At 43.7% G+C, this 16,743-nt stretch overlaps 1 protein-coding gene across 1 annotated transcript in view; it reads left to right on the forward strand.

Moving 5' to 3' along the window:
* The window catches only part of SFI1 (SFI1 centrin binding protein), a 92,972-nt gene continuing 79,116 nt past the window's right edge, over positions 2,888-16,743 (forward strand). Inside the window, 2 exon segments of the mRNA XM_005670867.3 lie at positions 2,888-3,134; positions 8,645-8,772. Of these exon segments, the coding sequence (XP_005670924.2) occupies positions 8,675-8,772 (98 nt within the window). The 5' untranslated portion in view covers positions 2,888-3,134; positions 8,645-8,674.

The raw sequence follows: 16,743 nt of genomic DNA on the forward strand, positions 1-16,743 counted from the left end.
AACACAAGTATTACCTAGGGGCAAATAATTAGTAAAGTCAATACTTTACTAAGGCATCTATAAACTTGTTTTAACCTTTCTTTTTCCTTTTTTTTTTTTTTTTTTTTGTGTGTGTGTGTCATTTTGCCATTTCTCGGGCCGCTCCCGTGGCATATATTATTTCCCAGGCTAGGGGTCTAATCGGAGCTGTAGCTGCCAGCCTACGCCAGAGCCACAGCAACTCGGGGTCCGAGCTGCGTCTTCGACCTACACCATAGCTCACGGCAACGCTGGATCATTAACCCAATGAGCAAGGGCAGGGATCGAACCCGCAACCTCATGGTTCCTAGTTGGATTCGTTAACCACTGCACCGCGACAGGAACTCCAGTTTTAACCTTTCTTGTTATGTAAAACTAGATGCCTACAAATCCTTGTTTCATTGTAGCTTTTGAATGTTATTCTCTTTGGCAGGAATGATAATTTGTAATTCTAAAAAAGGGGGCACACTTTTGCAACTGAAATGAATTTTCAAATAGCAGTATGGGAAACTTTGAAAGAATAAAAGAGAAAAATGTTTTATTCTACTTCTTCATTAAGTATTTGTAAGATCTTGGTTAGGTTCAAATTCTTGGTTCAGTTTGGCCTAAGGGACTCCGAGTTTCAGTCAGTTGGAGAAATTAGCAGTCCAAAAACAGTAAAGAAGAAAATGGAAATTAGAAACCTAGAATTTTTGAGAGCAGCCTCATCTCAAAAAGTTGGGATTACACCTCCCTAAATGGGCTTTTTCCTACTCAGTTTTTCTTTCTCCAAGGGTTATCCCTAGTTCAAAGAAAACAGAATTTGAACAGTTTCACAATTTTGGCATCATGTAAAGAAAAACCACACAGCAAATTATTTGCAGAGGCTAAACCCCTTCTTGGCACTTTACAGCTTTGATTTTACATATGTAAAGTATTTAAAACAGAGCCTGACACCACTGAGTGCTGCTGCACTAGCTACTGTTATTCTATACTGTTATTTCTAATTTTTCCTAATAGGACTAATTATTTTCATTATAACTCAAATGGAAACACCTTGCTTTCCTATTTTAGTCAAAACTGAGATGATAAATGCAAATGACAGAAAGGATCAGCAAATCATCTAGAAAACACGATCTATCATCCTAGGTTTGTCATAAATTTATATACACATATAATTTATATAAAGCTCTTACAATAAAGACTAATTTTACAGTAAGTGAGTATTAGCTACAGTGTTTTTTTTTTTTTTTTTTTTCTTTTTTTGTCTTTCTGTCTTTTGTTGTTGTTGTTGTTGCTATTTCTTGGGCCGCTCCCGCGGCATATGGAGGTTCCCAGGCTAGGGGTTGAATCGGAGCTGTAGCCACCGGCCAACACCAGAGCCACAGCAACGCAGGATCCGAGCCGCGTCTGCAACCTACACCACAGCTCACGGCAATGCCGGATCGTTAACCCACTGAGCAAGGGCAGGGACCGAACCCGCAACCTCATGGTTCCTAGTCGGATTCGTTAACCACTGTGCCACGACGGGAACTCCTACAGTGTTAATTAAGACTTTGAAAACCACTAAATTACTTTAAAAATAGTTGGTCACATAACTTCAGCAAATAGTCCTGCCTAAAAGATTGGCTCCCGTGTCCTGCTTAAGTGGAACTTATATTAAACACGTTTTTACAAAATTTACCATAGGTAGAAAATAGAGCAAAAATGCAAACTACCTGTAATTTCAGTCCCGAGAAACCCAACAATGGTTATTTTTCCTCCTGTTTTGTTTTGGTTTGGTTTGGGGTCTTTCTGGCTGCACCCGCGGCCCACGGAAGTTCCTGGGGCAGGGATGGAAACCAAGTCACATGCCAAATCCCAAGCACTAGACCACCAGGGAACTCCTTTCCTCCCGTTTATAACGTAAAAATTTTCAAGCATTTAAACACATAATGCCAGGAGTTCCCATCGTGGCTCAGTGGTTAACGAATCTGACCAGGAAAGATGAGGTTGCGGCTTCAATTCCTGGCTGCGCTCAGTGGGTTAAGGATCCAGCGTTGCCGTGAGCTGTGGTGTAGGTTGCAGACGCGGCTCGGATCTGGCGTTGCTGTGGCTCTGGAGTAGGCTGGCGGCTACAGCTCCGATTAGACCCCTAGCCTGGGCACCTCCATATGCCGCAGTAGCGGCCCTAGAAAAGGCAAAAAGACAAATAAGCAAAAAAACATAATGCCAGCCTTTGCGTTCTCCACCAGAAATCTCAAGTGCTTTCCAAAGCGCAGGAGAAAAAGGATATAAAACTATCTTACCTACCGTTTCCCACCCCTATTTTTAAAACATCAGAGTGGGCCCAATTATAAAAAAATAACTATTACTAACAATTAATGCTCGTTAATTACATTTTAAAAGGAAGGTTAAGATAGCAGCCTGGGATAATTTAATTCAGGGACTGCGAAACCTCGCGCCCGCACCCACTTAGTCCAGATTGACAACATTCGTGGCCCACGCAGGCGCGCAACCTATGCCTCGGGGACCGGCTCGTGCTGCCTGGGAACCATGGAGAACCAAAAGCCAGATAGGCAGGAGCCTAGAGGTGCGGGCTGGAGGACTTCAGCCCGGAGCCTCGTTCCTAGTGCTTGCCTCACGAAGCTTAACTAGGGGATCGGCTTCGAAACAGCTCCCACTCCTGGCGTCTGAGAGTAGCAGTAGGAGGCTGAGCTCTGTGTGAAGCGAGTGGGCCTCGGAGGTAGAGCGCCCTCCGTGGGGCGAGCCAGACAAAGCGTCGGTCGGCCCACCTCAAGGGAAATTCACAGTGCGGACTCTCCCTCGCTGCCAGAGGGGGGCGTGACCCTGCCGCACTGACGCTGCGTGAACTCCCCGGGACCCGGCCGGGCGTCCCTTACGCACGCCGCGTCGCCGTGGAGACGGGGGCGGGGCCGGCGCGGACCTGCGTGCAGAGGCGCGGGAACCTCAGAGGCTGGTTTGGGCTGCGCCAGCGGGCCGGGTCCGCTTCGTGTTTACCAAAACTTCGGGGCGCGAGGCGGGAGGCTAGGCTTCCCCAGGCGCGAGGCCGGGTTCGATAGTCCCCAGCCTCTCAGTGGCTTGGACCCTCCAGCCGGAGCCCAGCGGCGAGCGCGCGATCTTCCGAGTCCGGCCAGGTGAGTCCTGTGGGAGCCTCCGCTTCCTCCTCCTGTAGAAGTGCAGGTGATGCTTCCAGCCCACGGGGCTGAGGTCTGGGGATGGAAAAGAGGTGGAAAGAGAGCACCGGGCGGCGCCAGGAGCCCTCGCTTCTCGCGGGGCGTGGCGTTCTTCCGCGGGGCTCGTGCGCGACGAGCTGGGAGCCCGTGCCGCATCCGTGCAAGGCTCATTTGCGTGAGCGGATACGAATTGAGGGTTTCTTGATCTCTGCTGCGTGACCAAGTGAGGGGCAAGGGTATGTAGACCTCAGGGGCCATACCTGAGCTTCGAGGGCCAATTGGGCAAAAACATTCAGTGGGAGATTAGTGCTCGGTTTTGTTTGTTTGTTTGTTTGTTTGATGAGAGGCCATTCAGGTTTTTTGTAAACCTCTGGGTTATGGTAAATTTTGTTGAGTGAATGCTGTTAGGGAGTGAGTACCAGTCCCAGCTGTACCACTTAGCTGATGACTTTGGGCACCTCGTTTATAAAATGAAGATGATTATAGAATGAAAAGTAGGGTGGTTGTATTGAAGCAGGTAAAATGAAAAGTGGTTAGTACTCTGCCTGGCACAGAGTACCCACTCCATGAATGCTTTTTTTTTTTTTTTTTTTTTTGGTCTTTTTTTTAGTGCTGAACCTCTGGCATATGGAGGTTCCCAGGCTAGGGGTGTAATCGGAGCTATAGCTACTGGCCTGTCTGTGACCTACACCACAGCTCACTGCAACGCGGGGTCCTTAACCCACTGAGGCCAGGAATGGAACTCACAACCTCATGGTTCTTCGTCCGATTTGTTTCCCCTGGCCAGGGCGGGAACTCCCATGAACGCTATTCTAAATCTAGTCTGTACATTCTAGGTGCTGTGGTATCCACCTAAGGGCCATGGAGGTATCAGGCTTGGAGGTGTCATGGAAGACTTCCTGAGGGAAGTAGTTGAAATTTATTCTGGGACATAGAATATAGATTTAGGTATTTCCATGCTTTTCTTTAGTAAGATTATTCATTTCTCATTGATAGAAGCTGAAGAATATTGTAGGAACTTAAAATACTTTTACATTTATGATTTTCAAGTTAGCATATGTATTTAAGAATTATATTAGGATTTCCCGTCGTGGCGCAGTGGTTAACGAATCCGACTAGGAACCATGAGGTTGCGGATTCGGTCCCTGCCCTTGCTCAGTGGGTTAACGATCCGGCGTTGCCGTGAGCTGTGGTGTAGGTTGCAGACACGGCTCGGATCCCGCGTTGCTGTGCCTCTGGTGTAGGCCGGTGGCTACAGCTCCGATTCAACCCCTAGCCTGGGAACCTCCATATGCCGCGGGAGCGGCCCAAGAAATAGCAACAACAACAACAAAAAGACAAAAGACAAAAAAAAAAAAAAAAAAGAAAGAATTATATTAAGGAGTTTCCGTAGTGGCTCAATGGTTAACGAATCCGACTAGGAATGATGAGGTTTCGGGTTTGATCCCTGGCCTTGCTCAGTGGGTTAAGGATTCGGCGTTGCAGTGAGCTGTGGTGTAGGTTGCAGATGCGGCTCGGATCCCTTGTTGCTGTGGCTCTGCTGTAGGCCGGTGGCTATATCTCCAATTAGACCCCTAGCCTGGGAACCTCCATGTGCCGCAGGAGCGGCCCTAGCAAAGGCAAAAAGACAAAAAAAAAAAAAAAAAAGAAAAGAAAAAAATTAAAAGCTTATAAGAAAAAGTGGTTTGCATTCCTTTGGCTGTTTGTCCTGATGATATTTGTAAATTGGAATCAAATAACTTTATAAGTAATATTTTTAGATTTGTTAAGTTTACACCTGAAATGTTGACTGTTATTCATGGGAGGTAAGTACTTGGCTCACAGTTTTTCTTCCTCCATCTCACCTTCGTGGTTGTATGGTAATTTATTGTGATTTTTTTCTTTTTTCTTTTTAGGGCTGCACCCGCAGCATATGGAATAAGTTCCCAGGCTAGGGGTCAAATCAGAGCTGGCCTATGCCACAGCCACGGCAATGCCAGATCTGAGCCGGATTCTGGGCATATACCAAAGCTTGCTGCAACTGTGGATCCTTAACCCACTGAGCAAGGCCAGGAATCGAACCTGCATTCTCTTGGAGGATACTAGTTGTGTTCTTAGCTTGCTGAGCCACAACAGGAACTCTGGTAATTTATTGTTAATAGTCACTGTATATACTATATAACTTATATTCACCCCTGAACTGAGTACTGCAACTCTTCCTTTCTTGTACATCCCAGGTCAGTTAATTTTCTTCCTACTTGTTGCAAAAATTTGTTGTCTTAGGAGGTCAAACTATAGGTTTAACTTGGAGTTCACACCTAATGATCTTTTTTCTCCTTGGGCTGTCTCTCTCTCTCTTTTTTTTTTTTTTGTGTTTCTGTCTTTTCTAGGGCTGTACCTGAGGCATATGGAGGTTCCCAGGCTGGGGAACTAATCAGAGCTGTAGCCACCAGCCTGTGCCAGAGCCACAGCAACGTGGGATCCTTAACCCACTGAGCAAGGCCAGGGATTGAACCCACAACTTCATGATTCTTAGTCGGATTCGTTAACCATTGCACCACAACGGGAACTCCGGGCTGTCTCTTATATTTGGTTATTATTATGTATATTCCAATTCAGACATAAGTTCATATTCATACGTATACTTACTGAGATCAAACTGATAGCCTGGTATTTCCAATATTTATGTATTTCACCTGTCAAGTTCCAAACTGTTTCAGGTGCCTGAGATACAATGAGGAGGTCAGATAATGGCTCCTGTTTTCAGGAATTTATATTCTATTAGGGAAGGCAGATACATAGGCACATTTTGTCTAACAAAAATAAGTCTTTGACCACAGATAACATTGTGTATAATCCAATCATTATAAGACATAAACCTAAGACAATGATCCACATATTATAGTAGTATTTCACAAAAAATCCCTGTTTGAATCATCCTTCAGGTTTTTTTTGGGGGGGGGTTGTTTTTGTTTTTGGTCTTTTTAGTGTCACACCGGTGGCACATGGAGCTTCCCAGGCTAGGGGTCCAGTTGGAGCTGTAGCCGCTGGCCTACACCACAACCATAGCAACTCAGGATCCGAGCCAGTTCTGCGGGCTACACCACAGCTCATGGCAATGCCAGATCCTTAACCCACTGAGCGAGGCCAGGGATTGAACCCAAGTTCTCATGGATGCTAGTTGGGATCATTAACCACTGAGCCATGACAGGAACTCCCATCCTTCAGTTTAATTTACAGAAACAGTCACTAATGGTGACCTTTTTTATTTGGAGTGTGGTACTGGAAAGACTAGGGCATAGGTTTGATCTCAGTAACTACTCATTTTGTATGAATAAACTTTTTTTTTAATAATTCCTTGCCTGATTGTCATTGAAATATGTTACCTTAATTATAAAGGATAATTTCATTATTCAACATAGGGCACTCTGCTAGCTTCCTTCCACCATATACTTAAATCTTCCTCCTTTCTCTTACTACGTGTGTTAGTTTTCTGCTAAGGCTGCTGTAACAAAACAGCACAAACTGGATGGCTTGAAAGAACAGACATTTATTGTCTTATACTTCTGGAGGCTAGATGTCTGAAATCAAGATGTTGACAGGGTTGTCTTTTTTCTGAAGGCTCTAGGGAAGGACCTGTTCCATGACTTTCTTTTTTTTTTTTTTTTTTTTTTTTGTCTTTTTTTGTTGTTGTTGTTTTTGTTGCTATTTCTTGGGCCGCTCCTGCGGCATATGGAGGTTCCCAGGCTAGGGGTTGAATCGGAGCTGTAGCCACCGGCCTACGCCAGAGGCACAGCAACGCGGGATCCGAGCCGTGTCTGCAACCTACACCACAGCTCACGGCAACGCCGGATCGTTAACCCACTGAGCAAGGGCAGGGACCGAATCCGCAACCTCATGGTTCCTAGTCGGATTCGTTAACCACTGCGCCACGACGGGAACTCCCATGACTTTCTTTTAGCTTCTGGTGTGCCAGTAGTCCTTGCCTTGGCTTGTGGACCCATCAGTCCAGTCTCTGCTTTCACCATCATATGCTGTTCTCCTTGTGTGTCTGGTCTTCGTAGCATCCTCTCTGTGTATCTGTTCCTCTGTTTTTTGTTTGTTTGTTTTAAAGACAACAATCATTGGAATAAGGATCCACCCTATTCCAGTATGGCCTCATCCTTACACCTTTTTTTTTTTAAATGGGCACACCTGCAGCATATGGACGTTCATGGGCCAGAGATTGAATCTGAGTGGTAGTTGTGACCTAGGCTGCACTGCAGCAAAAGCCTGGTCTTTAACCCACTGCACCTGGTCAGGGATGAAATGCTACAGTCAGATTCTTAAGCCACTGCACCACAGTGAGAACTCCTTATCCTTACATCTTAATTATATCTGCAAAGACTCTTTCCAAACAAGGTCACATTCATGGTCACTAGAGGTTAGGACTTCAGCATGTCTTGTGTCTGGCGGGGGGTGGGGGACAACACACCGTTCAACCCACAGCATTGCTATTCTTTGTGCTAAAAAATCAAATCTATGTTATTTAGTTCATAATATTGCTAGAAATTATCACTAAATAAAAATGAAAAAATGCAAACTGTACTCAGTAATCTACCATTGACTAAATTGCCTGAAGATTCTTATAGGTAGCATTGACAATCATGATTTTTTTTTTTTTTTTTTTTTTGGTCTCTTTAGGGCCGCACCCACAGCATATGGAGGTTCCTAGGCTAGGGGTCTTATTGGAGCTGTAGCTGCCAGCCTACGCCACAGCCATAGCAATGCAGGATCCGAGCTGCTCAGCATTGACATCCATGAATATTAAAAAATAGGAAATCTTGACTTCTTCTGGTGTTCTAATGAAGGGAAGTTGAAGGTCTTGGAGTATCACCTGAACAGGAAAAATGAGCCAGTAATAACCTTTTGAATATGGCTCACTTCTCTGTTTCGTTTCTTAGAAAATAACTTTTTAAAAAATGCTATTAGGAGTTCCCTTCATGGTGCAGCAGAAACAAATCCGACTAGGAACCATGAGATTTCAGGTTGGATCCCTCGCCTAAATCATTGGGTTAGGTATCTGGCATTGCTGTGAGCTGTGGTGTAGGTCTTAAGACGTGGCTTGGATCTGGTGTGGCTATGGCGTAGCCAGGCAGCTGTAGCTGCGATTGAACCCCTAGCCTGGGAACCTCCACATGCCGTGGGTGTGGCCCTAAAAAGAAAGAAAAAAAAATCGGATTTTTTGGCGTGCAGCAGCTTGATGTGGGATCTTAGTTTCCAGACCAGAGGTTGAACCCAGGCCACGGCAGTGAAATCACTGAGTTAAAACCACTAGGCCACCAGGAAATTTCCCCAAAATTTAGCTTTTAAATCAGAGACTTCCAACATTCATCTGTTGTTGAATTAAGAAGGAGGTGCAGGAGACCAGAAGCTGTTACATAGTTGTTCAGAAATGTAGCTCTTAGAGGCGTCAGGTAATTTACTCTCTTTTATTCCCCATTTTCTTACAGTTAGAAGGGGAAGATAAAAGATTTTGATTCATGAAGAATCTGCTCACTAAGAAGTGTATATCAAGCTACTGGTTGAAATACCATCAAAAAGGGATTAAGTGGAGAATGGAGAGGAAGGTTGACTCCAGGTGAGTGATGGGACTTGACTGAAATTATACAAAAGCCTGTAAACATTTTGTGGCTTTTGTATAATTTTGTATAATTAACTGGCTCATACAAAAACCTATAAACATTTTGTGTGTAGGAGTTCCTTTCGTGGCTCAGCAGTTAACGAACCCAGCTAGGATCCATGAGGATGCACGTTCTATCCCTGGCCTCACTCAGCAGATTAAGGATCCTACATTGCTGTGGCTGTGGTGTAGGCTGGAAGCTGGAGCTCCAATTCAACCCCTAGTCTGGGAACTTCCATATGCTGAGAGTGCAGCCCTAAAAAAAAAGGAAAAATAAAAAAACCAAAACAACATTTTGTGTGTGAAAATAATATACCATAAAAAAGTAGTTTTTTCCTAAATCATAAGTGGTGGGATAGGAACTTTGGATAAGGGTTTTTATTGTTGATGTTTTGGGTTTCTTGTCTAGAGTATAATGCGTATTTCACACCTTATATTACAACCAAAAACTTCTTTGAGTGTGTGGAGATAATCATCAAATTTTTGATTTTTTCTTTCTTTTTTTTTTTTTTTTTGGCTGTGCCTGCAGCACATGGAAGTTGCTGGGCTGCTGCTGGATCCTTAATCTTCTGAGCCACAACAGAACTCCTAAATTTTTTTTTTTTGTCTTTTGTCTTTTTTGTTGTTGTTGTTGTTATTGTTGCTATTTCTTGGGCCGCTCCCGCGGCATATGGAGGTTCCCAGGCTAGGGGTTGAATCGGAGCTGTAGCCACCAGCCTACGCCAGAGGCACAGCAACGCGGGATCCGAGCTGCGTCTGCAACCTACACCACAGCTCACGGCAACGCCGGATCGTTAACCCACTGAGCAAGGGCAGGGATCGAACCCACAACCTCATGGTTCCTAGTCGGATTTGTTAACCACTGCGCCACGACGGGAACTCCCTAAATTTTTTTTTTCTCTTTTTTTTTTTTTTAGTTGCATCTGCATCATATGGAAGTTCCTGGCCTAGGGGCCAAATCAGAGCTGCAGGAGTTCCCACTGTGCCTCATCAGTAATGAACCCAACTAGTATCCATGCAGACTTGGGTTCCAACCTGGCCTCACTCAGTGGCTTAAGGATCTGGTGTTGCTGTGAGCTATGGTATAGGCCAGTGGCTACAGTTCCGATTCCACCCCTAGTCTGGGAACTTCCATATGTGGTGAGTGAGGCCCTAAAAAAAAAAAAAAAAAAAAAAAATTGGAGCTGTAGCTGCAGATCTATACTGCATTAATTTTTCTTTTTTTTTTTTTTTGGTCTTTTTTCTTTTTTCAAGCTGCACCCAAGGCATATGGAGGTTCCCAGGCTAGGGGTATAATCAGAGCTGTAGCTGCTGGCCTATGCCACAGCCACAGCAACACCAGATCTGAGCTGCTTCTGTGACCTACACCACAGCTCACAGCAACGCCAGATGCTTAACCCTCTGAGTGAGGCCAGGGATCAAACCCGCAACCTCGTGGTTCCTAGTTTGATTTGTTAACCACTGAGCCATGACAGGAACTCCCTTCTTTTTCTTTCTTTTTTCTTTTTTTTTTTTTTTTTTTTTTTTGATTTTTAGAGCTGCACCCTTGGCATATGGAGGTTCCCAGGCTAGGGGTCCAATTGGAGCTACAGCTGCCAGCCTACGCCACAGCCACAGCAATGCAGGATCCGAACTGCATCTGAAACCTCCACCAGAGCTCACAGCAATGCTAGATGCCCAACCCAATGAGTGAGGCCAGGGATCGAACCTGCATCCTCATGGATAATAGTCAGATTTGTTTTCACTGTGCCACAACAGGAACTCCTTCTTTTCTTTTTTAATGGCCTCACTCATGGCATATGGAAGTTCTTGGCCAAGGGATTGAATCCGAGCTATACTGCAGCTGTGGCAACACCGGATCCTTTAACCCACTGTGCCAGGCTGGGGATTGAACCTGCACCTCTGCAGTGACCCAAGCCACTGCATTCAGATTCTTAACCCACTGCACCGTAGTGGGAACTCCTAGGTAACGGTTTTCTAAATTGTTTGTACCAGGTTATAACTCAAGGGCAGTGTGTGAATGTTCCTGTTGCCCCACATCTCAGCAGCATCATCCTGCTCTGGTGGGTGTGTGGTAGTAGCTCATTATGCTTTTTTTTTTTTTTTTTTTTGTCTTTTTGCCTTTTCTCGAGCCGCTTCCGCAGCATATGAAGATTCCCAGGCTAGGGGTCTGATCGGAGCTAGAGCCACCGGCCTATGCCAGAGCCACAGCAACGTGGGATCTGAGCCACATCTGCGACCCACACCACAGCTCACGGCAACGCCGGATCATTAACCCACTGAGCAAGGGCAGGATCGAACCTGCAACCTCATGGTTCCTAGTGGGATTCATTAACCACTGAGCCATGACAGGAACTCCTCATTATGCTTTTTATTTTCATTTCCTGGTGTCTGTTGCAGCTGAGTGCCTTTTAAATATATTTTCTGAGCATCTGTATTTCTATTCTTTTATCTATTTATTTATTTTGTCTTTTTGTCTTTTTTTAGGGCCACATCTGTGGCATATGGAGGTTCCCAGGCTAGGGGTCGAATCGGAGTTGTAGCTGCCAGCCTACACCACAGCCACGCCAAGTCTGAGCCGCGTCTGTGAACTACACCACAGCTCACAGCAACGCCGGATCCTTAACCCACTGAGCAAGGCCAGGGATCAAACCCGAAACCTCATCATTCCTAGTCGGGTTTGTTTCCACTGCGCCACGACCAGAACTCCCTGGATTTCTGTTCTTGAGGTACGTATTCCAATTTTATTCCTATCTTTCTGTTAAGTTGTATATCGTCTTTTCCCTAGTTGATGAATATGTTTTTTTAAAAAGTATAGTTGATTTATAATGTTGTGCCAATTTCTGCTGCACAGCAAGGTGTCTCAGTCATGCATGTATATACATTCCCTTTCTTACATTATCTTCCATTCTGATCTATCCCAAGAAATTGGATATGGTTCCCTGTTATATAGCAGGACCAAATGTAAGTTTTTTATATGTCTGAATATGAACTCTGTATGTTTCATGTTTTGCACATATCTTCTCTCTCTTTGTGGCTCACTCTTTTCACTGTGGTATCTTTTGATGAATTACACTGTTTTAATTATAATCAGCCTGGCAATCTCCAAATGCCACGGGTGCGGCCCTCAAAAGACAAATAAATAATTACAATCATAGTTATGATTTAATTGTAATTAGGTTTTTTTTTTTTTTGTCTTTTTTTTTTTTTTTTGTCTTTTTTTTGTCTTTTGTTGTTGTTGTTGTTGCTATCTCTTGGGCCGCTCCCGCGGCATATGGAGGTTCCCAGGCTAGGGGTTGAATCGGAGCTGTAGCCACCGGCCTACGCCAGAGGCACAGCAACGCGGGATCCGAGCCGCGTCTGCAACCTACACCACAGCTCACGGCAACGCCGGATCGTTAACCCACTGAGCAAGGGCAGGGACCGAACCCGAGACCTCATGGTTCCTAGTCGGATTTGTTAACCACTGCACCACGACGGGAACTCCTGTAATTAGGTTTTTAATTATAATCTTTCTTTTATAATCCTTTTCCTGTCATGTTTTAAGGAATCTTTTTCATCTTGAGGTCATGAAGATATTCTCTGTTGTCTTCATTGCTTTATTATTTTGCTGTTCACATTTTATTCTTTAGACTAAAGAATGCATAAACCTGAAATTGGTTTATGCGTATCATATGAGTTTCGTTTTTTTTCCAGTGTGGATATCCAGTTATGCCAGCATAGTTTATTGAAACGACTGCAGTGCCACCTTTTTCATTAATCAGGGGTCCATTTAAGTTCATGTCTGTTTTCTGGGCTTTATATTTTGTTCCTATGGTCAATTTGTCCCTGCTACAAAATCATGAAATTTTTTTTTTTTTGGATTTTATGTATTTGCTGATTTAGACCTTCCCCCCACAACAGTTGAATAATGCTTATTGACAGAAGCATTTGAGACATATCATTGTTATACTACCATTTTACAAAAGGAAAAAAAAAGGAGCTTGGAGGAGTTGGTAAGGGATGAAGATGAGCCCTCCTGACTGATGGTCTGAGGAAAGGACAGTGAGGCATGTTCCACTTGATGTATGAGGAAGCAGTGTAATTTGTGATGTGGAAAGGGCCTCAGCTCCAAGTGGTGTCTTGTGCTGAGATTGGAAACTGAGGTTGTAATGTGGGACTCTGGTTTTCTGCTTTTGTCTTTCATGGCAAATCATGATGTCTTGATTATATGGCTGTATCATAAGTCTGAGAACTGAGTAAGATGTCTCACCCAGTACTTTTTGAAGAATGTAAACTATTCTTGATCTTTTGCAATTCCATGTAATCCTCAGAATCAAATTGTCAAGTTTTCTCACTTCCCCACAAAACAATATAATTTTTGGAGTTGTTTGTTTGTTTGTTTGTCTTTTTTGCTTTTTAGGGCCGCAAATGTGGCATATGGAAGTTCTCAGGCCAGGAGTTGAATAAGAGCTGTAGCTGCTAGAGTACACCACAGCCATAGGAACTCGGGATCTGAGCCACATCTGTGACCTACACCACAGCTCACAGCAACGCTGGATCCTTAATCCACTGAGTGTGGCCAGAAATTGAACCTGCATCCTCATGAATGCTAGTTGGGCTCGTTACCACTGAGCTACGTCTTTGAACTCCTGTCTGACTTATTTAACTTCGCATAGTGACCTCAAGATTCATCCATGTTTTTGCAAATGGCAAGGTTTCATTATTTTTATTGCTAAATAATATTCCATTGTATATAGACACCATATTTTCTTTATTCATTCTTCTGCTGATGGACACTTAGCTTGCTTCCATGTCTTGGCTCTTATAAATAGTGCTGCTATGAACATAGAGTTAGTGTTTTTCATTCTCTTCAGACAAATACCCAGAAGTAGAATTGCTGGATCATATGGAAGTTCTATTTTTAGTTTTTTAAGAAACAGCTACACTTTTTTCCATAGTGGCCGTATCAATTTACATTCCCACCAAGAGTGCACCAGAGTTCCCTTTTCTCCATATCCTTGCCAGCACTTGTTATTTGTTGTCTTTTTGATGATAGCTATTCTGACAGGTGTGAGGTGACATGTTGTGGTTTTGATTTGGATTTCCCTGATGATTAGGGATATCGAGCAGTGTTTTTGGCCATTTGTATATTTTCTCTGGAAAAATATCTATTAAGATCCTTTGTCCATTTTTTTTTTTCTTTTTAGGGCTTCACCTGCAGCATATGGAAGTTCCCGGGATTGGGGTTGAATCAGAGCTGCAGCTGCCAGCTACACCATGGCCACAGCAATGTGGGATCCAAGCCATATCTGCAGCTTTAAACCACTGAGCGAGGCTAGGGATTGAACTCACATCCTCATGGACACTCTGTCAGGTTCTTATCCTGCTGAGCCACAATAGGAACTCCCACTGTCTTTTTTTGTTTGTTTTTAGGGCCACACCTGCCGTATATGGAGGTTCCCAGGCTAGGGGTCAAATTGGGGCTGTAGCTGCTGGCCTATACCACAGCCACAGCAACACCAGATCTAAGCTGCATCAGCGACCTGCACCACAGCTCACAGCAACACCGGATCCTTAACCCACTGAGTGAGGCCAGGGATTGATGCTAGTCAGATTTGTTTCCACTGAGCCATGACAGGAACTCCCATCTATCTATTTTTTAATTGGATTCTGTTTTTTTTGCTATTGAATTATATGAATTCTTTATATATTTTGGATATTAACCCCTTATCAGATATATGATTTGCATGTATTTTCTCCCACTCAGTAGGTTACCTTTTCATTTTGTTAATGGTTTCTTTTGCTGTGCAGAACCTTTCTAGCTTGGTATAGTCCCACGTGTTGATTTTTGCTTTTGGTGTTAAATCTTAAAAAGTCATCGCCAAGACTGATGTCAGAGAGCTTACCACCTAAGTTTTCTTCTAGGAGTTTAATGGTGTCAGGTCTTACCTTCAAGTTTTTAATATATTTTGAGTTAATTTGGGGGTATGGAATAAGATATTCGTCCATTGGTTTCATTTTTTTGCATATGATTGTCCAGTTTTCTCAATGCTATTTATTGAATAGACTCCCTTTATCATGTCATAAATGGCTCCTTTGTCATAAATTGACCATATATGCCTCTCTGTTCCATTGATTTTGGTTTGTTTTTGTGCCAATACCATACTGTTATGTTGTCGTTATGGCTTTGTAATATAATTTGAAAGCAAGACATATGATATCTCCAGCTTTGTTCTTCTTTCTCAAGATCACTTTGGCTATTTGGGGTATTTTGTGATTCCACATGAATTTTAGGATTGACTCTATTTCTGTGAAAAATGCCATTGGAAGAGTTTCCTTGTGGCTCAGGGGGTTAAGGTTCTAACATTGTCACTGCTGGGAAGGGGGTTGTTCCTGTGGTGCAGGTTGATTCCCTGGCCCAGAAATTTCCACTCGCTGCAGGCTTGGCCAAAAAGAAAAAAAAATGCCGTTGGAATTTTCAGAGTGATTGCATTGAATTCGTAATCTGTAGATTGCTTTGGGTAGTGTAGTCAGTTTTTTTGTTTTGTTTTTGTTTTTGTTTTTGCTTTTTAGGGCTGCACCTGTGGCATATGGAAATTCCCAGGCTAGGGGTCGAATCGGAGCTGTAGCTGTCGGCCACAGCCACAGCAACGTGGGATCTGAGCTATATCTGCAACCTAAAACAAAACTCATGGCAATGCCGGATCCTTAACCCACTGAGCGAGGCCAGGGATCAAACCTGACTCCTCATGGATCCTAGTTGGGTTCATTACTGCTGAACTGCAACAGGAACCCAACACTTCTTTTTCTTTTTTTTTTTTTTTTTTTTTGTCTTTTTAGGGCCTCACCCATGGGATATGGAAGTTTGCAGGCTAGGGGTCAAATCAAAGCTGCAGCTGCCAGCCTACATCACAGCCACAGCAGTGCCAGATCCTTAACCCACTGAGCAAGGCCAGGGGTCAAACCCATGTCTTCATGGATAGTAGGTGGATTTCTTACTGCTGAGCCACAATAGGAACTCCAAGTCACTTAACCCTTCTGAACCTCATTTTCTCTTTTGTAAAATAAAGGAAATAGAATCTGACAGGATGAGTTGTTTTAAGGATTTAATGTTATAATCTATGTGATACATGTATGTATGTGTATATGTATATATAAAGAGAAGGAGAGGAGTTCCTGTCATGGCGCAGTGGTTAACGAACCTGACCAGTAACCATGAGGTTGTGGGTTCGATCCCTGGGCTCGCTCAGTGGGTTAAGGATCCGGCGTTGCCTTGAGCTGTGGTGTAGCCCGCAGAACTGGCTCGGATCTGGCATTGCTGCGGCTCTGGCGTAGGCTGGCAGCTACAGCTCTGATTCAACCCCTAGCCTGGGAACCTCCATATGCCACGGGTGTGACCCTAAAAAGACCAAAAAAAAAAAGAAGGAGAGAGGTGTGTATGTTTGTGTAGGTATGGGTACATATATATGTATTTCTCTTAGGAGCAATGGGTTCAGTATTCAGTAATTGACTGTTTGGGGCAATCTTATATAGATGTAATTTACTGTCAGTAACAATCAACTATATATATATTTGTTTTGTCTTCTTTTTTTTTTAGGGCTGCTGCTGAGGCATATGGAGGTTCCCAGGCTAGGGATCTAATCGGAGCTGTAGCCGCCAGCCTATACCACAGCCACAGCAACATGGAGTCCTTAACCCACTGAGCGAGGCCAGGGAGCGAACCTGCGTCCTCATGGATGCTAGCCAGGTTTGTTTCTGCTGACCCATGATAGGAATTCTTATATATTTATATATTAACTTTGTATCGAGGAGTCTTACTTACTAGACTCTGTTATAAATTTTAGTAGTTTACCTATAGATTCTTTTGGGTTTTCAACACGTACAATCATACCATATGTAGAATGATACTTTATTCCCCCCTTTCTGATGTTTATACTAAGGTTTCTT

The sequence above is a fragment of the Sus scrofa genome, chromosome 14, assembly GCF_000003025.6.
Source record: "Sus scrofa isolate TJ Tabasco breed Duroc chromosome 14, Sscrofa11.1, whole genome shotgun sequence".
Lineage (NCBI taxonomy): Eukaryota > Metazoa > Chordata > Mammalia > Artiodactyla > Suidae > Sus > Sus scrofa.